At 42.9% G+C, this 27,416-nt stretch overlaps 1 protein-coding gene across 10 annotated transcripts in view; it reads left to right on the top strand.

The window, feature by feature from the left end:
• LOC114644082 (NACHT, LRR and PYD domains-containing protein 3-like) overlaps positions 1-26,087 on the top strand; it is a 97,502-nt gene extending 71,415 nt beyond the window's left edge. For 4 of the 10 annotated variants that reach the window (XM_051921930.1, XM_051921934.1, XM_051921932.1 and 1 more), the window contains 4 exons: positions 12,668-12,841; positions 16,352-16,528; positions 23,487-23,660; positions 25,166-26,087. In XM_051921930.1, coding sequence (XP_051777890.1) covers positions 12,668-12,841; positions 16,352-16,528; positions 23,487-23,660; positions 25,166-25,274 — 634 coding nt within the window. In that variant the 3' untranslated portion in view covers positions 25,275-26,087. Of the gene's footprint in view, positions 1-12,667; positions 12,842-16,351; positions 16,529-20,080; positions 20,208-23,486; positions 23,661-25,165 lie in introns of those variants that run through there. The other 6 variants (XM_051921936.1, XM_051921931.1, XM_051921933.1 and 3 more) reach the window with 5 other exon arrangements.
• The last annotated feature ends 1,329 nt before the right edge of the window (positions 26,088-27,416 follow it).

Genomic DNA, 27,416 nt, shown 5'->3' with positions numbered 1-27,416 from the left:
ATAGATAAATGAATATATGTGCGCAAACACACTGTGGTCTAAACACACTCCAGAATGAGTTAAAAAGCAAGAAAATAAAAAAGAAAGAAAACTTCTGACTTGGCAGTCCCCGTGAGGAGCTATATAGACATGCAGCTGTGTTGCTGTGACCTAGGCACGCCTCACTTCTCATCTGCCAGCTTTGCTTGGTCCTTTTATGCGGCTTCTCTCTCTCGCTGGACCCACAACTGGCGTCTCATTGTGGAGCTGTCTCTTCCTCCCTGGAAGTACAGTAAGTGTTGCCGTCCTTGTGCCTCACGACGTGCCAGCCATGTACCCTTGTCTGCCTGCAAGCCCCTGTGCTCTGTCCGAGTGTCTTGGCAGCGTTCTCAGTGGACTGTCCCTCTCTTTGCCTTCTCCTGGCCAGAAGTTTAAATCTCCTTTAGTCCCTGCAATTATCAGTTCTGGACAATCGGATTAAACAATGGCACATCTAAATTTCCTGGGTTGAACAAATAATGAAAACACAAGTTAACAAAATGTATTGTTGCCAACCATTAATGAGTACAGATCTGCTGGTTAGCAACTAATATTGTCAAACATGTTCATTTCCAAGTCAGGTAAATACAGACATCCTCCAAGGAAGGAGCAGTTCTGTTATCACAACTTGGTATTGTTTGTAATCTCAACCAGCCAAAAACTTCAAAGTTCTGACTCCTTTGCAAAACAGCAAACACTAACATCCTGCAGACAGCCTTTTAACTTCTCACCCCCAGTCCCAACAATTGGTGCCTATTGCCTGTTCATCTGCTGGGTTTTAAATGTAATATTTACATGTTTCTTTTCCTAAGAGAGAAATGGAATGACCCAGTGTACAAAAAATGTCCACCTCTGACACATATTCCTAAATCCTCTCTTTTTGTCAAATGTGTGAATTCTATATAACTGATGGGCTTTGGTCTGCATTCACAATTTGAACCCATGTCTATTGATTTAATGTCTTTTAACATTGTATCTGAATATTTATATTGTTTGTAAAAGTTTAAAAAGCCCCTGCCATCTTTAGTCCACCCTCTTTCTGTCCACTGGCCTGCACAGCTTGATTTACTGAAAAAGAGACATCAGAGAAAACAAAAAAGTCAGTCCTGAAGAAATGATCAGCTGTTGTGAGAAATACAAACAGTGAGGACACAAAGATGACAGTCATGTGACCCCCAAACATCCTGTCTAATCATGTGATGAAGTGCTCTGTATTTCCAGTTCCTTCCAGCAGATGGTGATGTCAGCATGTCACCCATTCATTTGGTCAAATCTCTTCAGCTGAATGTGCAGAGCTGGGAGTGGACAGCAGTGGCCAGCAGTCTTGGTGGTCATTTCACAGTCTACTCAGACAAAGAGACTCCCACACCATCTCTGTGCTGGGCTTTGGAATGCTGACCATCAGTAGAAAGAGTAAGAAAACTGAGCTCAACACCACTGAGGCCTTTATTGGACAGAGGTCAGCTGGTCAATGGCACCAGTCAGTATATCAGGTCTGAATGGGTGAGGATAGAAGTGTCACATATCAGTCTTGTCCTCACTGTCCATTATGTCATTGATCGTAGAGTTCAGTCCAGTCTGTGTCTTTAATGGTGTCACAATAAACACACAGAGTGTCCTCATTGTCTGGTTAGTGTGACATCAGGAGAGTCCATCTGGATAAACAGTCGAGTATCAAGCTCTCTAGTGTCCAGCATTGACCCTCATGCTGCATGGTGTCCTACAAATCAGACAAAGTGTCTTCAATTCAATTCAGTTTTATTGTCCTAAGATGGAAATTTAGTTTTTTATCAGGTTGAACTGAAGAGACCACAACATAATGTTAAGAACACATCACAAAGTACACAGCCATCAAATTTGTAGATTCTCTGTCCACACCCTACAGCCAATAGGGTGATGTGGTACTTAAAAGCTTTTGATACAATCCAGTTCCAAACAGCCGCACTTCAGAACAATGGGGCAGAGAACACTTTCACACCTGCCCCCGTGAAACTTGGCCATTAGGCAGCCTGGCTTTCCTGTGGGGATTGACTGAGAGACTTCAGCAGAGAAACACTCACTAAACTTGTTTAAGGTGCTTCCTCCAACCCTGTCGTAAAATTCCTAAAAGGGCGGGAATGGGTTCTTAAACCATCAAACCATTGCTGTTCTTATCAATAACGTAACACTAATTTTCCATTTGCTTTGTCTTAGTTACAAATAAAGACATACAAAATCTTTATCAACTTGTATGCAAAATTTCACATCACAACAGCATCTATTTCAAGATATCTGAAATGCATTTAAAGTTCTCTTGAAATCACCTCTTATTATTCTTTCACTAGGACTTCCTGTCTATGTTAAGATATCTCCAGTTGTATGTGAGATATTGCAGATTGCAGAGTAAGTTATTTTAAGATATCTGAAAATATAATTAAGATATCTTAAAAAGCATTTGAGAAATATTGAAATTCACTGTTGTTTGAGTTAAGCAAAATACATTTTTAGATATCTCAAATTCATTTCATGATACAGTATCTTAAATTGGGTCTTTGCTGCACTTGAGAAATCTTAGAATGCATTTCATGATATCTCAGATTGAGATTATTTGAGATATCTTTAAAAAGACATTAAATTGTTTCCAGATATCTCAATAGCATTTTCAGATATCTACAATACAACTTAAGATACCTGAAATAAATTTACAGATACCTTGAAACAGCTTCCTGTTTACTTTCAGATATCTGAAATACATTTCAAAATATCTCAAAATGACATCATGTACATTTTAAAATATCTCAAATACATTTTCAGATATCTCAAATAATTTCCTGTGCATTTCAAGATTTCTCAGATGCATTTTGAGATATCTTAAAATAGACTGGATGTCCCATTAAAAGAATAAAACATTTTGCAGGAAGCGATTTTGAGTTTTCTTGAAAGGATTTTGAGATGTCATGATATACCCAGGAAATTATTTTGAGATTTCTGAAAATGTATTTGAGATATCTTGAAATTGGTGTCAGATAACCCAAATTTTATTACAGATATCTTAAAATGTTAAGAAACTTATTTTAAGATATCTGAAGATGAGTTTTAGACATCTTAAAAAGTAAATTGCATTTTAAGATATATGAAATGTATTTTGAGATATCCCTAAATGTTATTTTGGCTTGTCATATTAAAATAGACAGGTAGTTCCATTGAAAGAATAAGAAATTTTGCAAAAGAGGAGTTTGAGATATCTTGAAATGCACAAGGAGTTATTTTAAGATATTTGAAAATGTATTTTGGATGTCTTGAAAGGCATGTGTGGTATCTTAAATTTTATTACAGATATCTCATAATGTTAAAGAATTTATTTTAAGATATCTCAGAATGACTTTTAGATATCTTAGAAAGTAAATTGCATTTTAAGATATCTGAAATTAATTTTCAAATATCTTTAAACGTTAATTTGGCTTGCCATATGTAAATGTATTTTAAGATATCTTGAATTGCATTTCATCCATCCATCCATCCATCCATGCATCCATCCATTATCCAACCGTTATATTCTAACTACAGGGTCACGGGGGTCTGCTGGAGCCAATCCCAGCCAACACAGGGTGTAAGGCAGGAAACAAACCCCAAGCAGGGCGCCAACCCACCGCAGTGAATTACATTTCAGATACCTTGAAATCAGTCAGTCATTTGCCAAATCGCTTTGTCCTGAATACGGTTGCAGGGAGTTCTGGAGCCTATGCCAGCTTGCACAGGGCACAAGGAATAAACCATGAACAGGATGCCATTCCATTGTAGGGTTAACACCACCCACCCCAACCACACACACAGGCCAATTTATTATCACCAATGCACCTAACATGCACATCTTTGGACTGTGTTGGGAACCAAAGCACCCAAAGGAAACCTACACAGACACAGGAAGAGCATACAAACTGTATGCAGGGGGGACCCCCCGATGTGAACCCTGGTCTCCATACTGAGTGGCAACAGTGTTACCGCTGTGTCACCGTGCTACACATATCCTGAAATGCATTTCAGATATTTCAGATTACACTGCATATTACTTCAAGATAGCTTGAAATCTATTTAAGATATCATAAAATGCATTTCCAGATTTCTTAAAAAGCATTTAGAGTTATTTCTAAATGTTAATTTGGCTTGTCATAGTAGTTGCATATATTACCCAGGTTGGTGAATCTCCAATTCTTTGACACAAGGATACTTATCCCTTACCACCCACAACAAAAACACCCCATTGTGCACATTACTGGGTTATCTCAGTAAACTCAGAACATGGAAAGTCTCTGATTAAACAACAACCCTCTGCACCAGCAGCAACCACCTAGCTGAGGTTATAAAGACTTTTTCATTTTTTTAAAGACTTTTAGTTAAAAAGTAAATAACAGGCAGAAACTTTCAGAATTAATGCAAGAAAAGGTCACCAGTTGGACTAAACATATTTCTTCTTGTGTGAATGGAGTGAATTCAGCTGAGAGAAAAACACAATTTATTATTTTTTGTTGTTATAAGAGAAACATTGAGATTTACTTGAAATTCAATTGTTCAAATCATTTCACTCCTCACTATATGACACTAATGTCAAAATGTGTCTGAAATTTACCAAAAGTAATCCTCGTGAATGAAGAGTGGTTTAGAAACTCAAAGAGCCAACTGCTGATTGTGAGCTCAATGGCTTGATGGACTCTCAAGAACTGGAGGGCATGTCGGTATCACTTATGCCCTGTTGTCCCGCCAGCGGAGAGTACATTGAATTTCACACAAATGTGTGTTGTTACATGACATTACATGGCAATTGGACTGGACGTAGTGCTCAGATTGAGACGTACTGACATCATCCTTGAAAATGGAAGAGAAGCAGCTGAGAAATCTGTGCTCTGATGTGTGAGAGTTAATTAAAAATACATTTTGACCCTAAAAACTTTGTGTTCTGGTTTCCACTAAGAAGCCATGCAGGAATTTTTAAAGTTTTTTTCCCTGTAAAAAGATTTATTTATGCCTTTCTTTCACCCACACAAAAGAGAGAAGTGCTGAGAATTTGGGGTGGGGGGGGGGGGCATTTGGAAAAGTTACTTGTACTTGTTCTTGTTATTTGTATTCCAACTTCTGTCACCAAGGCAGGGCAGTAAGCAGCAGTAGCTGACACTGACATCTCTGTAAGTAAATAACTGGCGACGTATAAATAACAGAAAAAACAATTCATTAGTGGGGAAAAAAGGCAGTGGCTGACTTGAAAGCAATAAAGAGAAGAGCTCATCTGACAGGCGAGTAGCAGTAAGACGTCTATCAGACACAAGTGGTTGTAGGAGTAGACAAGACAATAAGAAATGAACCAGCAGTGGATATTCAGTAAGTGTGTTTCTCTAGATTGAACAGTTCTTAGCAGTCAATAAAGTAGAGCAGTTAAGAGGGAAACAGTTTAAGGACAATTTAATATAACAAAATACGAAGGAATACAAATAGTGCGAGTGGGGAGCTTGTAAGTAAGGAATAAGAGGAGCGCAAAGTTAAGAGAAAAGAGAGGGAAAAGTAAAAAAAAAAAAAATTAGTAATCCACAGTCAAATTTTAATGATGAGGTCAGTGCAGTGTAACCCCTGTTAGATGCTGGACTTTTTAGAGGACTGGTTGGAGGATCCTGTAGTCTTCTATGATGGCTACATCTGCTGGAGATGCCAGCTGATCCAGCACCTCAAGCTCAGGCTCGCTGAACTGGAGGAGGAAATGGCTGGCCTGTGTTGTAGTAGAGAATTGTTGGACCTGGCCCAGGTGTCCTTTAGAGAGATAGTGTGCACTAGGTGATGCTGAAGGAGACTCCAGACCAGAGAAGTAGAGAAAGGTGGATCACAGTCACAAGGTGAAAGGTAAAGAGTGCACACTGTCTGGGGGCATCAACCCTAGAACTGGAAGTGTGAAATTGTTTTCAGGGCCTTGCAGAGCTAGACGGCGCATCTGAAGATTCTAAGGTAGTAGACAGGCATGAGGATCCCCAACGGTCCACCTCAATAACAGTTTCTGGAAAGAGAGAGGTTGTGACAGTTGGAGACTCAGTCATTAGGGAGATTGAAGCGCCTTGCATACGATGTGATTCCTGATTTTAAGAAAGTCCTCCCCTTCCTTTTGATTGCTTTGGTAAAGTGCATTATGGGGTACTTGGTGTTAAGAGTTTTTAATTTAAAATGGTGTGTCAGGCTGGAGCAGATTGTTTGTTACATGCAGGCAGATTTAGCTCATCTCTTTTAACATTATGCAGGTTGTTTGGTGGGAACCTGTGCCCAATGGGATAAAGGAGCTTGAGTAGGTTAGATTGGGAGGAAAGAGTGAAAAAGAGAATGGAGGGAAGTGATTTTAGAGGAAAGAAAAAAGAAATGTCAGGTTCAAGACAGAGCTGGTGCAGTGGAGAGGAAGCCTGGTGATCAATGAAGCCGGCCCATTGTTGAGCCACAAAGGGAGGCAGGCATGACCAGCCATTCGGAGAAGTCCTTCGGACGCTGAGTGACAAAGATAAAACACCATTGATGTTAGAAACAAACTTTTATTACTCACTTATCAGCACACAGATATGTGTTACCAAAAAAAAGCCGACTTACTCTTCACAAGGGCCTTAATACTCTCAATAGGGACACAACACCACAATGCTACAAATAGGAGTGCAAGATTAAGAACTTAACAACATCATCTCTTTTGGATAAGAAAAAACAATTAAATGGCATAACACACCAAATATCCATTTAAATGCACAGAACTAATAATTACTCTTCTTCAAATCAAAAAAAAAATGTGGCTATGCTAATCACTTACGGTGATATATTCTGTCTTTAATGCTTTTAAATGTACAAAAGGAGACGTCTCTTTGTTCTTAAGACAGTCAGCAAGTTGGTCCTTTGCAGACGACCACAAAACACATTGGACTTTTTGATCCTGAAGACGTTCTTTTATTCCACTTAAGTCTTGATGAAGTCTTTTCTCTGTTACAGACTTGATGGATTGAATCACCTCAAGAAAGCAGTAGGTGTCTGTAACACAAATGACCTGAAGACCATTGTCTCTTGAGGCACTGACTGTAAACTATGAAAAATGTTTACAAAGACAGATTGCACTTATGATACATTCAGACATTGCTTGGGTGTCTCCTCCCCAGGTACCTCATTCTGCTCTTTTGATTCTTTCTGACTGCCAACAAAGGGGTGAGAATCATCCTCCACCTCCTGCCAAAATAATCAGGCATCCTCCTTGTGTGCCACCATCAGGAAGATTCCCAAGTGAGACATCTCCAAAAAAAGTTGTTCCATTTTTAAGGATCTAGAAGAGACTATAGCAGTGGGCTGAAGATTCTCTATGTAGCTTTTTTGGTGTATACATATTGCTCCATTGACACTTAGAACTTCCTGTCCCACATAGACAAAGTGTTCATACCCTTCATCACCATCCTGGAAAGTTGATCTGAGGTATGGAATGACTGACATAGAAAAGTTATGTGCACCCACCCATTTAAAATTATCAACATGGCATACAAGAATTCCATTCACAGTATCATCTTCATCTAATCAGTAAAAAACTGCAGGATCCACTTGTGGCACATTTCCACCCATCTTCAGCATGATCTCCTCGACTTTATTATACCAGGAGAGTGGCACATCTATGAGGTCACACACACATTTTCTGAGCCTTCACAGTTTTTCCCCGACACAGAGTCATAACCTGTAGAAAAGCACATTTGACGTCCAAGGAATGAACTTTCCATTGTCTCTGACAGACGACAGCTAAAAGAATTTGGAGAAGCTCTGATGAACATGTCGCTGAATCACTTTTGAGCTCATTTCTATTTAGTTCCTCAAACTCTCTTGCCACTTTGCTGTGCTTTGGGTTTCACTCCTTCTGAAGTCTGTTTTGAAGTGTGTATCCATTAGCGGGTGACCAGCTAAGGTGACTGGGGCAGAAGCCGATGTGAAGGAAGACTGCTGTTGATGGTGGTCTCTTGGCTTGCTGACGAGAACTTAAATGGCAAGCAGAGGAGATGTCAGTTTTAGAAGGTGGCACAAAACTCTTGTTGTGTTTAATGGACCGAATCTGACTGTGATGTTCCCCTTATTTTAATCTATGGATTATTTAATGACTGTTTACTGTGATTTTAACCTCTAACAAAGAACACTCTTTGTAACAGGATGTGTTTATTTATTTATTGAAGAAGTACTGCACTTTGTTTTGGTTTTGAACACTTTGTTTTTTGTATAATAAGACTACTAAGTACTTAGGCATCTAAACTTAGATAGATAGATAGATAGATAGATAGATAGATAGATAGATAGATAGATAGATAGATAGATAGATAGATAGATAGATAGATAGATAGATAGATAGATAGATAGAACTTTACTTGTCCGCACGGGGAAATTTGGCAATAGAGATGATTGAATATAGCACAAGGGGAATTACAATAATAATCTGTGAAAATATTAAATGATAACACAGCACTTCTAGCATATTAAAATGTAAAGAGTACTGATTAGATAAAACAAAAGTAATAGAACAAAAAAAACATATATAATCAGTAACAAACCTACATTTTTGTGCCCTATTATGTGGAACCCTTCACAATCAGCAATTTTATCAAATATTTTGTATTCAATAACACTATCTAATAATTATTATAATGTTTTAAAACCCCTTCTCATACAGTAGACATCCAAACTAAACTAAAGTCCCATCTGAATCCCGAAGCTTAAACTTCATTATTTCCATAGTAGTTCCACATGTATATATAATAGAATTTAATTGGCAAAGTGAAATGCATAGAAATATAAAGAAATAACCAAAAAGAAAGAAAACACTTTTAACCTGATAATGAAGAAAACTAAAAATAGGTAAAAAGTAAAGTTATATTAAACTTTCTATAAAGTGATAGTTAAATGTAATGGTAAAGATATATAATGGATGTAATTAAGGACAATACACATAATCCAAACAGACAATATTGGTCTGCTGATATGGTGACTGGAGGACAGACCTGCACAAGTTGCTTTGTAATGTCGGGGCACCAACTGGGTGTCCCCCTTTAATGAAGTCAAATGAAACAAAACAAAAGTGGATGTGATGGCCCAACAAAACACACCTTTACAGCGCAATAGACACATTGACTGTGCAGTTGTGTGAACACGAGGGCGCTTACTTCATGTCAAGTTTCTGGGTCTAACAGCAGACTCCATCCTCTTCGGGGCCAGCAGCTTTTCAAGACCCCCACCCAAAAAGACAGGGGCAGCTCTGGGCACTGTGACTGAGTCAGTTCCCCTCATTTGGTTTCTTCTCAGAGCTGCAGGTGGATAAGGAGAGACAGTCAGTGTGAGCGCCCCCTCTCGTCTCAGAGTGGTATCACTTACCTCACAGAGACAGGAAGGTCATCTCCAGGTGGGCACACATGTGTGACAATACATAGAACTGTCTGTTATGTTTACATGTATTCTTCATAACTTTTTTCATTATATATGTTTTTTATTTATTGTTGCATTTATCTGGAAGTTTTTGTTGTGATGTAACTGTGTTCTTCTTCATTATTTAAAAATATTCATGATTGTTTATATTGTATTCTTTTTGGTTTATTATTTCTTTACATGTATATGCATTCTCCTTAATAATTAATATCTATTTTATGTTTTTTGCTATTTTATTTAATTATTACTCTTTACAATTTTGTTATGATACCACTGCATTTTATGAGTTATTCTAATTTCATTTGTGTTCATTTCGTTTATTTTGTCTGTCATTGGTGACACAGTACCAGTGCTGGTGCCTTGTAGTATGGAGATGACCGTTCAAGTCCCGAGTGCTTTTTCTGTGTAGCTCATGTGTTCTCTGCTTGGTTTTCTTCCACAGTCAAAGAACATGCAGGTTATGGGACTTGATGTTGTTGAATTAGACCGTGTGTGTGTTTGTGTGTGTGTGTGTGTGTGTGTGTGTGTGTGTGTGTGTGTGTGTGTGTGTGTGTGTGTGTTCACCCTGTGATGGACTGGCACCCTGTGTGGAATGTGGAATGTGGAGCTCATTAGGAAAGGCTGACATGGTGTGTGATGGGCGCTCATTGCTGCCCTGAGACTCAGCTCAGAATAAGAAGGTGTGGAAAATGAATGTTTATTTCAATGTTCTTTTGAGTTAAACAAACATCAGAAACTTCACTCAAACTAATAAACAAATTATTGACTGGTCAGCAGAGACACACAGCATGTTGAGAGGTCATTAAGATTGAACTGTCCAGACCTTGTTATTTTACTTCTCCATTTTCCAGTTTGGTTTAATGTTTTTTTTTATTTTTGACATTAAGATTTCCAAACCAGGCTAGCAGTTTATAAATACAAACAGACTAAATACAAGATTTATAAAAGAGTGTCATCATGGAAGGACTCACATTACAAAGACTCGGATTCCTTAAACAGTGGAGCTGCTGCTGTCCCTTTGTGCTGATGGCTTCTGTGCTTCCCTTAAAAGTCAGCTGTGAGTCTTTGATTGTCCTCAGATATTTATGACTGTCAATGATCTCCACTGCCTGCTCTTTGGTGATTGTTTCTTGTTGGTGACTGGTGCTGCTTCTAAGTTTGATTATTAGTAGAAAAGACTCATCACACCAGTTCACAAAGTCATCTTCCACTGGACCAGGACTGGTTTCATTCACACTCAGTAGGCTAACAATCACGGAGTCATCAGCACATATTAAGATGAACCTGTCCTCAAATTTACTGAGACCACCATTAGTGTAGAGGAGTACAAAAGAGGAGAAAGAACAGACATGAGTTGACCTGTGCATGAGGGCAACATGTCACACAGACAGCCATTGGCATTCACTCTTCAAGTCCTGTCTGTTAAAAAGTCAATCAGCCATCCTATCAAACTGAAGTCGAAATGAAATTCTTTAATAGGTTTCTGTTCAAGAAGGTGAGGCTGAATGGTGTTAAAGGCTGAAGTGAAGTCTACAAACAGGAGCCTCACATGAGTCTTGGTGCTCTACAAGGGGTCATACAAGAGATGAAGTAAAGTGACATAAGAACAGAAGACATTTGACAAACAAAATGAGACTATTCAGTCCATCAAGTCTCTTTGTTTAGCTACTGTAACTTCATGCAGATTCTTCTTAAATGTTCTCAAGGTTTCTGCTTCAACTCCATGTCTTGGTAGTTTGTTCAGAGTCCCACAACTCCTTCTGCTTTCTTGCTTCAATTTTAAATGCACTTTCTGTTAATTGCCACTAATGTCCTTGAGTATGTGATTACACTTAACTTGTAAGAATTCTGCAGAATCTCCTTTATCGATGCCTTTGACGATTTTAAATACCTGGATGAGGTCCCCACACAGTCTCCTCTGCTCAGAATAAGCAGGTTGAATTCTCTGAGTATGTCACAGTAGGACATGTCCTTACCACAATAACAACATTTATTTCTATAGTATATTTTCATACAAATAATGGAGCTCAAAGTGCTTTACATGATGAACAAGGAGAAAAAAGATGAAATAAATAAGAATTAAAATTAGGGAACACTAATTAACTTAGAATAAAAGTAAGGTCCAATGCCAGGGAGGACAGAAAAAACAAAAAAAACTCCAGACGGCTGGAGAAAAAAAATAAAATCTGCAGGGGGTCCGAGGCCACGAGACCACCCAGCCCCCTCTAGGCATTCTACCTAACATCAATGACCTCAGTCAGTCCTCGTGGTATTCAGGGTTCACATGGAAGAACTTGATGACGATGGTCCCATAATGCACTTGGTTGCTCTGCTCTTCATATCTTCAAGTGCTGTTATGTCTTTCTTGTACTGAGGAGACCAGAACTGCACTCAGTACTCCAGATGTGCTCTCACTAGTGTATCATAAAGTAAGAGTATAATGTCACTTAATTTAAATTCAACAGTTTTTATGATATAACCTCACATTTTATATTATCTTTTTAATTGCTTCTGTACATTACTTAGTCATTGAAAATGTTGTGTCAACATAAACCCCTAAATGCTCTTCAGAGGTCTCCTCCTGTAGCTCAGTGTCTCCCATTTTGTATTTATATTTGGCTGAACTGAATCACTCAGGTGAATAGAAGACGCATCAGGACGACAGCAAGTGAAGTGAAAAAGTATCACAAAATAATACAAACAAATAAAAGAGGAGACTCCATAACACTTCAGGGACACAAATATTCCTTTATTCCTGTTCAGAAAATGAACCCATGACTAAAATAAAAAAAACCTTCAAGAAAGACAGAGACAAAAGGACCTACTGCTGGTCACCACTAGAGCTGCCAGTCCTGAGTGGTACATGACAGACAAGAATTCCAGTTTGTCATCCTCACCCCGTGGTCACCTGTGACAAGTCCATCTGGTCACATGAGTGCAGGACACCATCAGTCTCATGTCTGTGATGTTCTTATCCAGTGTTGATGTCCACATGTCAGTCTGAATGACTTGGCACCAGTCAGTCCAGCGTGAAGGCAGGAGACCCTGTCAGGTATATAGCGCCTTACTTTATACTTTATATGGCAGTGGTCTCGTGTTCACACTGCACTTCAGTGAAATGTCAGAATACAAGTGGCCATTGAACCTTTGTGTTGTTTGTCCTTCTGTCTGTCTGTCTGTCTCTCCTCATGTCCTCACTTCTCTCTCTTTATCTCCACAGCCTGCCTCGTTGTGGTCTCACCTCCAGATGTTGCTCAGCTCTCTCCTCAGCTCTTTCTTCTCCACACTCACGACTGACTGAACTGAACCTGAGAGACAACAACATGGAGGATTCAGGAGTGGATCAGCTGTGTGAGGGGCTGAGGAGTGAAAACTGCAAATTAGAGAAACTGAAGTAAGTGAACAACAAGTGTGTGTGTGTGTGTGTGTGTGTGCGTGTGTGTGTGTGTATGTCTGTGTGTGTCTGTGTGTGTGTGTGTGTGTGTGTGTATGTCATGAATTTTATTTCTTGTCACATTATGGCTCTGACTTTTCCACTCCCACAACACAAACACTGTGTTTAATCATGACAGACTGCAGTGTCCCTTATGGACAGACAGATGGACGTGAGGTGACACAACTGCAGATTTCCTTTAATAATTCAATTCATAAAGACAGCATTGTGACCCTGAGCCCCTCCACCACACTGGTCACTCTCCTCATCCTCTCTGTCCAGACTGTTGTTTTATTTCTTGTCCCACAAGCCCACGCTGTCCATTCTTTATTTTAATCTCGTACTTGTTCCTGTCCTCCATTGTCACTTTCCCCCTTACACTCCTCTGATGTCCTCACTAAAGTTTATTAAAATCACTTAAATAGAATAAGGAGGAGAAACACAGTCAGTGTGAGGAGAAGAGGCGACTAAAGTGACAGAAGACAAAGAGGAGTGGACAGCTAGAGCTGGACTGAAGTGACAGATAAGGACAAGGAGAACAGAATAGCAAAGATAAGGAGAGACAAGAGAAGGAGATGAACAGAATGAAGAAAAGGACGAATAAAAGAGGAGGACAAGGCAGAGGATAAGGAGAAGGACAGAGAGGAGGACAGAGAGAGGAACAGGAGGAAAGGTGGACAGCAGCAGTAGAAATGACCAGCCAGCCATACACAGAAAGAGGTGACAGGGAGGAGAGGAATAGGACTAAAGGCAGTGTGGACAGTAAGGGGGGAGACACAGGAAGTGACCGCCATTATAGCCAAGTGGACTGAACAGGCCGACATCTTTCTACAAGACATAACTCCCAGGCCTACACAAGACATCGACATATATCTGTCAGTGGGCTTAGTGACCGACAGGTGGACACACACATCATGAGCAGTAGACGTCAGAGACACTGAGAGGACTCTAGGAAGGTGACCTCAGTGGGCGTGTCAGTGAGATACTCCAGTGTGAGGAGTGGCGCCCTCTTGTGTTTGTAACTCACACTTGTGTCTCTTGTGGGACATTAAAACAAGAATCTCACCACATGATCAGTGTAGGCTGTCACATGACTTTCTCAATAATCCAGTATATAGCGCCTTTTTGATATTTTATACACACATGGTCTTCACTGATGTCATCACAGGTCCAAACCCTCTGCCTCACAAATCCTTCTTTTGTCATTTCAATCAGTCAGGGTCTTCCTCAATGCCAGCAGACAATCAAATGGCTGACTGGAGATGTGAATAATTTGACGTCACTAAGGACACCTGTCACAGTAGTCCCGTGCTCGACTGGTCACTCTGGTCACTGCATGATTCTCTTTACTACTAAATACAAAGCTGTGTGGTGACACATGTCAGGGGTCAATGGTTGTTTGCAGGTTTTTAAATTAAAATGGTGGACTCAGAGGGGCATAGGTGGATGTGGTAGTGTGGGGGAGCAGAGCAGCCCTGGAGTGTTGGTGGTGAATTGGCGGAGCGCACTTTACACCTGCAGACACGTGTGGTTCAGCCAGTGTCCTCATTAGTGTTCTGGGGTGTGGAATTAGACACCTGCACCCCAGTGAGATTAAAATGAGAAAAATGAAAAGATGAAGACGGAGATTAAATGAGAAATAAAGTAAATGCAGAATTGTGGCTGAGCTGATGCAGTGGAGTGGAGGTCAAGAAGTGGCTGTGAGAGGAGTGAGCACACGGAACTCAAGGGGTAAGGTCAAAACCAACTTTGTGCCCAAGGAGCAAGAGTTACCCACCACACCGAGTGGGCTTCTGCTGAAGGCTGAGGGATGGCATTAGGAGAAAGGAGAAGGTCTCATGTGGCACCCTGCTAAAGGCCATGCATAGTTCTTAATTACTTTGGCTGTATGTTTGGGGTCGTTGTCCTGCTGCAGAATAAATTTGGGGCCAATCATACGCCTCCCTGATGGTATTGCATGATGGATAAGTATCTGTCTGTATTTCTCAGCATTGAGAACACCATTAATCCTGACCAAATCTCCAACTACATTTGCAGAAATGCAGCCCCAAACGTTCAAGGAACCTCCACCATGCTTCACTGTTGCCTGCAGACACTCATTATTGTACCGCTCTCCAGCCCTTCGACGAACAAAGTGCCTTCTGCTACAGCCAAATATTTCAAATTTTGACTCATCAGTCCAGAGCACTTGCTTCCATTTTTCTGTACCCCAGTTCCTATGTTTTCATGCATACTTGAGTCGTTTGGCCTTGTTTCCACGTCGGAGGTATGGCTTTTTGGCTGCAACTCTTCCATGAAGACACTTCTGGCCAGACTTCTCCGGACAGTAGATGGGTGTACCTGGGTCCCACTGGTTTCTGCCAGTTCTGAGCTGATGGCACTGCTGGACATCTTCCGATTTCTAATGGTAATAAGCTTGATGTGTCTTTCATCTACTGCACTAAGCTTCCTTGGGCGACCACTGCGTTTACGATCCTCAACATTGCCCATTTCTTTGTGCTTCTTCAACAGAGCTTGAACAGCACATCTTGAAACCCCAGTCTACTTTGAAATCTTTGTCTGGGAGAGACCTTGCTGGTGCAGTAGAACTACCTTGTGTCTTGTTGCTGTGCTCAATCTTGTCATGACATGAAACTGTCTTCCACAACCTTACCTTGGTAGCAGAGTTTGGGTGTTCCTCACCCAGTTTTAAGCCTCCTACACAGCTGTTTCTGTTTCAGTTAATGACTGTGTTTCAACCTACGTGTGACATTGATGATCATTAGCACCTGTTTGGTAGAATTGGTTGATCAGACACCTGACTAGAATCCTACAAAATCCCTGACTTTGTGCAAGTGGACCTGTAAGAATTGGTGCTGATTGAAGGCAAAAGGTAGTAACACCAAATATTGATTTGATTTAGATTTGTCTTTTGTTCGCTCACTTTGCATTTTGTAAACTGATAAAAATAAACAATCATTATTTATATTTCTGAAAGCATTCTTTGTTTACGGCATTTTTTCACACCTGCCTAAAACTATTGCACAGTACTGTATAACTAAAATAAAAAAAACTTTGAGAAAGACAGAGACAAAAGGACCTACTGCTGGTCACCACTAGAGCTGCCAGTCCTGAGTGGTAAATGACAGACAAGAATTCCAGTTTGTCATCCTCACCCCATGGTCACCTGTGACAAGTTCATCTGGTCACCTGAGTGCAGGACGCAATCAGTCTCATGTCTGTGATGTTCTTATCCAGTGTTGATGTCCACATGTCAGTCTGAATGACTTGGCACCAGTCAGTCCAGCGTGAATGCAGGAGACCCTGTTAGGTATATAGCGCCTTACTTTGCAATGATGGCAGTGGTCTCGTGTTCACACTGCACTTCAGTGAAAAGTCAGAATACAAGTGGCCATTGAACCTTTGTGTTGTTTGTCCTTCTCTCTGTCTGTCTCTCCTCATGTCCTTGCTTCTCTTTCTTCTTCTCCACAGCCTCAAGTATTGTGGTCTCACCTCCAGATGTTGCTCAGCTCTCTCCTCAGCTCTTTCTGCTCCACACTCACAGCTGACCGAACTGAACCTGAGCAGCAACAACAACATGGGGGATTCAGGAGTAGATCAGCTGTGTGAGGGGCTGAGGAGTGAAAACTGCAAATTAGAGAAACTGAAGTAAGTGAACAAGTGTGTGTGTCTGTGTGTGTGTGTGTGTGTGTGTGTGTGTGTGTGTGTGTGTGTGTGTGTGTGTGTGTGTGTGTCTGTGTGTGTGTGTGTGTGTCTGTGTGTGTCTGTGTATGTCATGAATTTTATTTCTTGTCACATTATGGTACTTACTTTTCCACTCCCACAACACAAACGCTGTGTTTAATCAGGACAGACTGAAGTGTCCCTTATGGACAGACAGAGTGACGTGAGGTGACACAACTGCAGATTTCCTTTAATAATTCAATTCATAAAGACAGCATTGTGACCCTGAGCCCCTCCACCACACTGGTCACTCTCCTCATCCTCTCTGCCCAGACTGTTGTTTTATTTCTTGTCCCACAAGCCCATGCTGTCCATTCTTTATTTTAATCTCATACTTGTTCCTGTCCTCCATTGTCACTTTCCCTCTTACACTCCTCTGATGTCCTCACTAAAATTTGTTAAAAATCATTAAAATAGAATAAGGAGGAGAAACACAGTCAGTGTGAGGAGAAGAGCTGACTAAAGTGACAGAAGACAAAGAGGAGTGGACAGCTAGAGCTGGACTGGAGTGACAGATAAGGACAAAGAGAACAGAATATCAAAGATAAGGAGAGACAAGAGAAGGAGATGAACAGAATGAAGAAAGGATGAATAAAAGAGGAGGACGAGGCAGAGGATAAGGAGAAGGAGAGAGAGGAGGACAGACAGAGGAACAGGAGGAAAGGTGGACAGCAGCAGTAGAAATGACCAGCCAGCCATACACAGAAAGAGAAGGTGACAGGGAGGAGAGGATTAGGACTGAAGGCAGTGTGGACAGTAAGGTGGGAGACACAGGAAGTGACCGCCATTATAGCCAAGTGGACTGAAAAGGCCGACATCTTTCTACAAGACATGACCCCCAGGTCTACACAGGACATCGACATATATCTGTCAGTGGGCTTAGTGACCGACAGGTGGACACACACATCATGTGCAGTAGACGTCCAGAGACACAGAGAGGATTCTGGGAAGGTGACCTCAGTGGGCGTGTCAGTTAGATACTCCAGTGTGAGGAGTGGCGTCCTCTTGTGTTTTAACTCACACTTGTGTCTCTTGTGGGACATTAAAACAAGAATCTCACCACATGATCAGTGTAGACTGTCACATGACTTTCTCAATAATCCAGTATATAGTGCCTTTTTGATATTTTTATACACACATGGTCTTCCCTGATGTCATCACAGGTCCAAACCCTCTGCTTAACAAATCCTTCTTTGTCATTTCACTCAGTCAGGGTCTTCCTCGATGCCAGCAGACAATCAAATGGCCGACTGGAGATGTGAATAATTTGACGTCACTTAGTTCACCTGTCGGGCGGCACGGTGGCGCAGTGGGTAGAGCTGCTGCCTCGCAGTTGGGAGACCTGGGGACCTGGGTTCGCTTCCCGGGTCCTCCCTGCGTGGAGTTTGCATGTTCTCCCCGTGTCTGCGTGGGTTTCCTCCGGGCGCTCCGGTTTCCTCCCACAGTCCAAAGACATGCAGGTTAGGTGGATTGGCGATTCTAAATTGGCCCTAGTGTGTGCTTGGTGTGTGTTTGTGTGTGTCCTGCGGTGGGTTGGCACCCTGCCCTGGATTGGTTCCTGCCTTGTGCCCTGTGTTGGCTGGGATTGGCTCCAGCAGACCCCCGTGACCCTGTGTTCGGATTCAGCGGGTTGGATAATGGATGGATAGTTCACCTGTCACACTAGTCCTGTACTCCACTGGTCACTCTGGTCACTGCGTGATTTTCTTTACTACTAAATACAAAGCTGTGTGGTGACAAATGTCAGGGGTCAGTGGTTGTGTGCAGGTTTTTAAATTAAAATGGTGGACTCAGAGGGGCGTAGGTGGATGTGGTAGTGTGGGGGAGCAGAGCAGCCCTGGAGTGTTGGTGGTGAATTGGTGGAGCGCACTTTACACCTGCAGACACGTGTGGTTCAGCCAGTGTCCTCATTGGTGTTCTGGGGTGTGGAATTAGACACCTGCACCCCAGTGAGTTTAAAATGAGCTGAGCAGGATAGTCAAGAACAAAACTGAACAGGAAAGAAAAATGAAAAGATGGAGATGGAGGTTAAATAAAAAATAAAGTAAATGAAGAATTGTGGCTGAGCTGATACAGTGGAGAGGAGGTCTAGAAGTGGCTGTGAGAGGAGTGAGCACACAGCACTCAAGGGGTAAGGTCAAAACCTACTATGTGCCCAAGGAGCAAGAGTGACCAACTGCACCGAGTGGGCTTCTGCTGAAGGCTGATGGATGGCGTTAGGAGACAGGAGAAGGTCTCACGAGGCACCCTGCTGATGGTCATGGGATTGTGGTGGGAACACAAGCTGAGTTTAGGGTCCTCAGCGGTGACCAGCTAAGGTGGCTGGGGCAGAAGCCGATGTGAAGGATGACTGCCCTTGCTGGTGGTCTCTTGGCTTGCTGAGTAGAACTTAAATGGTAAGCAGAGGAGATGTCAGTTTAGGTGGCACAGAAACTCTTGTTGTTTTTATATACAATAATGCCAGTGCAGTGAGAATTGTGCCAGTAATACTACTATCAAAGTGACAGGTGGTACAAGATATTAAACATAACATTAATGTGACAAATAGTACAGTGACATATCATTAAAGTAAAATAAAATAAAGCGACATGACTTATGCTGATAGGATAACATGTTTGAAGTGACCCATAACAAAAATAAAACAAAATAAAACTTCTAGAGCAGTGAGCCAATAGTGAGATATCAGATGTGGTGCCCAGCTAATCCAGTCAATACAGCTTAGGAGGAGAGAAGGAGCGTCAGGACCAGAACTCAACCACCACCCCTGTTATGAAGAGTTAAAGAGTCTAATGGCTCTGAGAACTAAAGATCTCTGGTATCTGTCCATATCGCAGTTCTGTGATAGCAGCCTACCACTAAACAAACTCCTCTGATTAATTATGGTGGTGTATAGTGGGTGATGTTCATCGTCCATAACAGATAGCAGCTTGCACAGTGTCCTTCTCTCTGCCACCGTCACCAGAGAGTCCATTTCCATGCCAGCCACAGATCCTGCTCACCTGATCAGCTTGTCAATACACTCACCATCTCTCTTCTTCAAGCTACCACACTTGTTCACTAAATATAAAGTGATAGATAATTACAACGGTGAACAGATATAATGGACATAATTAAGGACAATACACATAATCCAAACAGACAATATTGGTCTGCTGATATGGTGACTGGAGGACAGACCTGCACAAGTTGCTTTGTAATGTCGGGGCACCAACTGGGTGTCCCCCTTTAATGAAGTCAAATGAAACAAAACAAAAGTGGACGCGATGACCCAACAAAACACACCTTTACAGCGCAATAGACACATTTCTTTTGAAGTTGTGTGAACACGATGGCGCTTGCTTCATGTTGAGTTTTCAGGTCCAACAGCAGACTCCATCCTCTGGGGGTCAACAGCTTTTCAAGAGTCCCACCCAGAAGGACAGGGGCAGCTCTGGGCACTGCGGCTCAGTTAGTTCCCCTCATTTGGTTTCTTCTCAGAGCTGCAGGTGGATAAGGAGAGACAGTCAGTGTGAGCGCCCCCTCTCGTCTCAGAGTGGTATCACTTACCTCACAGAGACAGGAAGGTCATCTCCAGGTGGGCACACATGTGTGACAATACATAGAACTGGCCGCTCATTTGTTTGCACTGCTTGTATTGTTGCATTCAGCAACACTTTGGGAATTGATTCTCATTGACGCTGGACAAAACATTACCTGCCTTCTCCCAGTATGTGGATTGTAAAACCCGGGAAAATAGGACTATTGACCTACTGTATGCAAACGTTAAAGATGCATACAGCGCCACCCCGCTGCATGCGCTTGGGAAAGCAGATCATAACGTGGTTCTACTTCAGCCTCACTACAAACCAAGAGTGAGGGAGCTCCCTACAGCCACACGCTCATTCAGGAAGTGGTCCCCTGAGGCAAAGCAGGCTCTGAGAGACTGCTTTGGAACTATGGACTGGGATATCCTGCAGGGATCTTATAGTGAGAACATTGGAGGAGGTAATTGCACTACTGACTACACCAACTTCTGTATGGACATTGTAGTTCCAGTAAGAACCGCACGCTGCTATGCTAACAACAAGCCATGGATTACAAGTGACATCAAGTACCTTTTCAACCAGAAGAAAAGGGCTTTTAAAGGCGGTGATCAGCATGAGCTCAAGCGCGTGCAGAAGGAGAAAGCTGGAGCAGAAGTTACAGAATAACAGCATAAAGGATGTGTGGGATGGTATGAAGATTTCACTGGCTGCAGCTCGAAGTGGGGTGCCACCATCGAGAGAGACATGGAGAGAGCAAACCAGATCAACAACTTCTTTAACAGGTTTGATCACCCTAACCCACTCTCAGCTTGGAGTACTGCACCCTCCACCCATCCTTTTGCTCATACCAGCATAGGAGACAGTTTCCCCCAACCCACAATTACAGCAGCCCAGGTAAGAAGAGAGCTGAGGAGACTTTGTGCCAGCAAAGCAGTGGGTCCAGATGGTGTATCGCCACGACTGCTGAAGGCCTGTGCGTTGGAGCTGGGGAGTCCTCTACAGTGCATCTTCAACATGAGCCTGGAACAGGGGAAAGTACCGAGGCTTTGGAAAACATCTTGCATCACCCCAGTCCCAAAGGTATCACGTCCTAGTGAGCTGAACGACTTCCGACCTGTCGCTCTGACTTCACATATGATGAAGACCATGGAGCGACTGCTGCTTCACCACCTGAGGCCACAGGTCCGCCACGCCCATGACCCTCTGCAGTTCACATACCAGGAGAAGGTGGGAGCGGAGAATGCCATCATCTACATGCTACACCGATCCCTCTCCCACTTGGACAGAGGCAGTGGTCCTGTAAGAATTATGTTTCTGGACTTCTCTAGCACCTTCAACACCATCCAACCTCTGCTTCTTAGGGACAAGCTGACAGAGATGGGAGTAGATTCATAACTAGTATCATGGATCGTGGACTATCTTAAAGACAGACCTCAGTATGTGCATCTTGGGAACTGCAAGTCTGACATTGTGGTCAGCAACACAGGAGCGCTGCAGGGGACTGTACTTACTATGGTCCTGTTCGGCCTATATACATCGGACTTTCAATACAACTCGGAGTCCTGCCACATGCAAAAGTTCGCTGACGACACTGCTATCGTGGGCAGCATCAGGAGTGGTCAGGAGGAGGAGTATAGGAACCACATCAAGGACTTTGTTAAATGGTGCAACTCAAACCACCTACACCTGAACACCAGCAAAACCAAGGAGCCGACTGAGCGATTTCATGCATGTGTTTGTATGATTTAGTGAAGGGGTTGACGGTTCTGAGCATGGACTCTAGCTGGAGAAGTACATTTTCGCTGCATGCGGAGTTTGCTTTATTTTATAAGCGTACTTCAGTAGCTTGCACTGTGTCAGAAACATACAACTGTCCATATCCTGGAGATGTAGAAGTGTTAGCGTATAGTGGAGAGATTTGGTGATAAATCTGCCCGTGTATTTTAAAACAGTATGGTCCGTGGCCAGGAGGTTGAGTTATCTGTGCACCCATGGAAGCAAACGCTAGAGAAGAGTTGTATTCTCGAATGTGTTCACGATAATTTTTAGCTTCTGATGTTTGCTGTGTGAGAAGCTGTTGTAAAGACACAGGTGGCTCCCGCAAAGGTGGAAAAGCTACTTTATCGTTGTGGCAGCACCTCGAGTACTTGTTGGATGTATTACGCTCAGCTGGCCAGTATAGTGGATGACATGGAAGACAACGAATAGGAATTGAGAAATGCCGTGTGGGCTGCGTGTGGCCGGAACCAGTTTTGATGTGGAAGCAGGACGAACCAGAAGAGAAATATATAGAAGAGATTTCTGGTATTACTTATAAAAGCCTGTAAAGGCCCCACCATCTTTATTCCACCCCCTTAATGTCCACTGGCCTTTTCTGACTTTTATAAAACAGACGTCACTGAAAAGGCAGGACATAAAGAAATGAGCTGCTGTTGTGACAAATTCAAACTGTGAGGACACAAACATGTCACTCCTGTGACCCCCACACGTCCTGTGAAGTCAGCTGATAAAGTGCTGTGGATTTCCTTTGCCATCATTTTCATCAAATCACTTATGGACAGTGCTGGGAATGGACAGCAGTGGTCAGCAGTCTTGGGGGTCTCTTTATGGCCCACTCAGACCACCTCTGTGCCCACTGGACTGGACTTTGGGACACTGACAGTCCATTTGAAGCTCGTCCTCCTGCTTGATTACAAATTAGTAGAAGGAATAAGAAAACTGAGCTCAACACCACTGAGGTGTTTAGTGGTCAAAGGTCAGCTGGTCAATATGTGAGGTCTGAGTGGCCGAGGACAGAAGTGTCACATGTCAGTCTTGTCCTCCATGTCCATTATGTCATCACTCCTAAAGTCAGGCCCAGTGTTTGTCCTTTTAAACCAACAGAGTGTCATTGTCACCATCTAATTACTGTGACATGAGGAGAGTTCCTCATGACAGACAGCTGACTGTTAAGTTCTGCAGTGACCAGAATGTCTAACAGTTGTCTTTGCATGATGTCCTACAAATCAGACAAAATGTCTACACATCATGAGAAATCCCACTTTGTCACACCTGCCCTACAAGTCCATATGGCCTCTCAAGTGCAGGACACTGTCAGTCTCATTTCTTTGAGGTTCATCTCTAATATTAATGTCCGTGTGTCCGTTTCAATGACTTCTCACCTGTCAGTACAGCATGAAGGCAGGAGACCCTCTCAGGTGTTTGGTGTCTTACTTATAAGAACAGCGGTGGTCTCGGGTTCAAACAGGCTCAGTAAAATGTAAAAATGCCAGCAGTCATTGAGCCTTTGAGCTCTGTGGCCTTCTTTCTGTCTGTCTGCCCCTCCTCAAGTCCTCAATTCTCTCTTTTTATCTCCACAGCCTGTGGTCATGTGGTCTCACCTCCAGATGTTCCTCATCTCTCTCCTCATTCCTCACTTCTCCACACTCACAGATGACTGAACTGGACCTGAGCAGAAACAACCTGGAAGATTCAGGAGCTCGTCAGCTGTGTGAGGGTCTGCGGTCCCCAAACTGTAAATTAGAGACACTGAGGTGAGTAAACAGGGTGAGGTGTGTAGGGTTATGAAGTCACAGTCAGATGGACGGACTGATCACAGGACACCACATTGACTGACTGAAGGAAGGAGAAGGACAGGCAGTGGGATGAGAAGGACAAAGAGCAGTGGACAAGTGGAGCTGGACGGAGGTGACAGACAGGGAGGAGAACAAAGATAATGAAATGACAGAAGGAGAACAACAAAGAGGAGGAGTGTGAGATGAGCTGAGAAAAGGAAGAGCAGAAAAGGTGGACAGACAGAGGGACAAGGACACAGGGAGGAGAGGTGACAGGATCAGGACAGCAGGCAAAGTGGACAGGAGGAGAGGGTGGACAGGGTTATGGGGGTAACAATGGAACTAACAAGACGGAGAAGAGCCAATGTCAGAGGACAGGGTGGTGAGGGGACAACAGGAAGAAGCAAGAGGACAGAAAATGAGAGAAGACAGGAGAGTGAGGAGGGGTGGGAAAGATAATAATAAAGAGAGAGACTGAACATTAATTAAGAGAGCAGGACACAGGAATTGACCACAGAGGGGTCAACACCATGTCACCTGGACAGACCACCTTCTGTTGTGATTGCTCTAACAGCACAATATAACAAAGGGGTGAAGCCTGTAGAATAGCCCAGCAAACAAATGTCATCCCCAGGCAGGCCCACCCCAGGCAAACAGGAGGCTTCAGGCCTGACTAGGCCTCAGAAAGGAGCTCAGGTTTTTAAATTCAAAATAAAATCAAAAAGAGTCTCTGAGGCATGAAGTGAATCTGACCAGAGGGAGAACCATGAAAACTCCAGCTGGAGCAGAGACAAGTCCACAAGTGGTCTTTATAAAAGATGAGGTTTATTAACAAAAGAGCCAAAGGGGCTGCCAAAGGCAATCCAAAGCTAACAACATTCAAAAAGCACAAACTGTAAGAGAATGTGAACTCAAGAGCCAAAGGTCCAAAGACAATAATCAGAATTAAAAACTAAAGAGCAAAATACTCACAAAGACCACCAATCACCAGAGCAGTCAAATGAGCCGCAGCCTTTAGAGAGTTGGGGGGCAGGTGGTCCTGCGTCTTGGGATCAAACCACAAAATACAAGAAACATGAGAGAACTGCGAGAAGCACACAGAGATACTAAATAATAACTGAATACAATAAAAATAACAGATAATACAGAATTAAACAAAAAAATGAACAGAACAATGTTATAAAAACAATGGAAAACAATGAAGGATAACGAAAAAAATAAAACTGTCAGCAGGAGCCATGGAGGACCCCCGGCCTGACTAGAACACCTTCACTGAGATGAGATGAAACCAAAAGGCCTTCAGAGGACGGTGACCTGACTGGACAGTGAACTGAGTGACCAGCAGGGTGACACACATACCATGTGACTTAGGGACACTGAGGAGAATTCTGGGAAGTTGACCTGAGTGGGCGTGTCACTGTGATAGTACAGTGTGTGAGGTGGGGTCCTCTTATGTTTGTAACTCACACTTGTGTCCTTCACAGGCTGTCTGATAATGAGATCAGTGAGAGTGAGAGGATGAACCTGTGGTCACTACAGGAGGAGCTGAACAGGACTGGATGGCAGGTGGATATCCACACTGGAGAATACTGAACATGCTGATCAACTGACCCCAGTGATGGTGCCCCCTGTCCACTCCCTCTAAATTCCCCTCTTTATTCTTTTATTATCTCCTCAGCTCTCCTCCACATTTAATAACCTCTCCATGTCTTCTTCTCAGCCTGTGTGCTTCTTCTTTAAACTCACTTGTGTTTCTCCACCCTAACACACTGAACTGGTTATCAGACTCCACAAGTTCAGACCAGAGACCTCTGAGTTTCACCAGCCAGAGAACCACAGTGAGAATTGTCCTCTAAAACCAGCGGGGGTCACAAAGCCCACCGAGGGGAGGAGCAGAAGCAAACCTGGGTGGACAGTCCAGTTGTAGGGTGATGGAGAGTGAGGCTAATCCTGGCATTGGTGACAAATTCTGGACAGGCACCAGGCCATCACAGGTCAAGCTGATGGTGGTCTGAGCAGAAACCTCCTAAACCTACTGCTCCCCAACATCATGTGGTGTTTTTTGAACCCATGTCTGCTCCACTCCTTCTTCTAATAATAATAATAATTCATTACATTTATATAGCGCTTTTCTCAGTACTCAAAGCGCTATCCACACAGGGAGGAACCGGGAAGCGGACCCACAATCTTCAACAGTCTCCTTACTGCAAAGCAACAGCACTACCACTGCGCCACCTGCCTCATTTGCACACATTTCATGTCATCTTCTGTTTGTGACTGAATAGACTCTACCATGTGCTGGTTTGGACTTCTGTGACACTTCAACACACACAAAGCTCAGGTCTCTTTTTTTCATTTCATTTTCATTTCTCTTTTCAGGTCTTTTTTGTCATTCCGTCATTGTCACCTTGCTGTCACCTCCTCTCATGTCCTCTTTAGAGAGCAGTGGCCTGAACAAGACAGCCATTTAATCAATCAATCAATCAAATCAAAATCTTTATTGTCATTGTGGCAATGAGACATTGTACAACAAAATTTTTAGGTGTAATTTTCCAGTGCAGAAAAATAAAATAAAAACAAAACAAAACACAATTACTCAAGTTAAAACTAAAATAGAAAGGGAATAAAATACTGTAGGTACCAAAACTGTTGATAACAGTAGAACAATGTTTTCCACTCATACATACGTCATATTGCACTTGTCCATTATCCAATGTTACCTTAGAGCTGTGTTGTAAACATGAGAGTGTATTGTATTGTAAACATGAAGGTACACTCGGTCAGATTGACCACTTAGCAGCATTCGGCATGGTGATGGCTGAAGGACAGAAACTGTTTCTCAGTCTATTTGTCTTAGTCTTTATGGATCTGAAACATCTGCCTGAAGGCAGGCATTGAAACAATGCATGTCCTGGGTGTGATGGGTTCTGAAGAATTTTCTTGACGTTCCTGAGGCAACAAGAACTATGTAGTTCTTCTAGTGAGGGGAGAGGACAGCTGACTATATGCTGGGTGACCTTAATGACCTGTGGAGCTCTTTCTTCTGTGCTACTGTGCAGCTGGAGATCCACACACAGAGACAGTAGGCCAGGATGCACTCTACTGTGCAGTGATAAAAGGACACCAGCAGTTTCTCAGGAATGTTGTTCTTCCTTAGAACCCTCAGGAAGTAGAGTCTCTTTTGGTCCTTCTTCACTGTCTCAGCAGTGTGTGTTCCCCAGGTCAAGTTCTCCGTAATGGTGACTCCCAAGAAGCGGAAGTCTGAGACCCTCTCCACACAGTCCCCATTGATGATGAGTGGCTGGATGTTGTCTGCCTTCTTCCTGAACTCCACGGTGAGCTCCTTGGTCTTGGCTGTACTTAGGAGCAAGTTGTTATTTCTACACCACGTTGTCAGCCACTCCACTTCATCCCTGTAGGTGGACTCATCCCCCCCCCCAGAGATGAGCCCTACTACCATGTTATCGTCAGTGAACTTAACAATGGCGACACTGTGATGGGCAGGAATGCAAGCATGGTTGTAGAGGGTATAGAGCAGGGGGCTCATCACACAGCCCTGTGGGGAGCCAGTGCTGAGGCTCATGGGTGTGGAGAAGTAGGGGCCCACCTTAACCCTCTGAGTGTGATCACTCAGGAAGAACTTGATCCAAAGGCAAGTGGAGTGTGGAAGTCCTATGTCTGACAGTTTGGTCACCAGTCTGTGGGGTAAGATGGTGTTAAAGGCAGAGCTGAAGT

The sequence above is a fragment of the Erpetoichthys calabaricus genome (assembly GCF_900747795.2).
Source record: "Erpetoichthys calabaricus chromosome 1 unlocalized genomic scaffold, fErpCal1.3 SUPER_1_unloc_6, whole genome shotgun sequence".
In the NCBI taxonomy this organism is placed as follows: Eukaryota; Metazoa; Chordata; class Cladistia; order Polypteriformes; family Polypteridae; genus Erpetoichthys; species Erpetoichthys calabaricus.
This window is presented reverse-complemented; position numbering and strand designations above follow the sequence as displayed.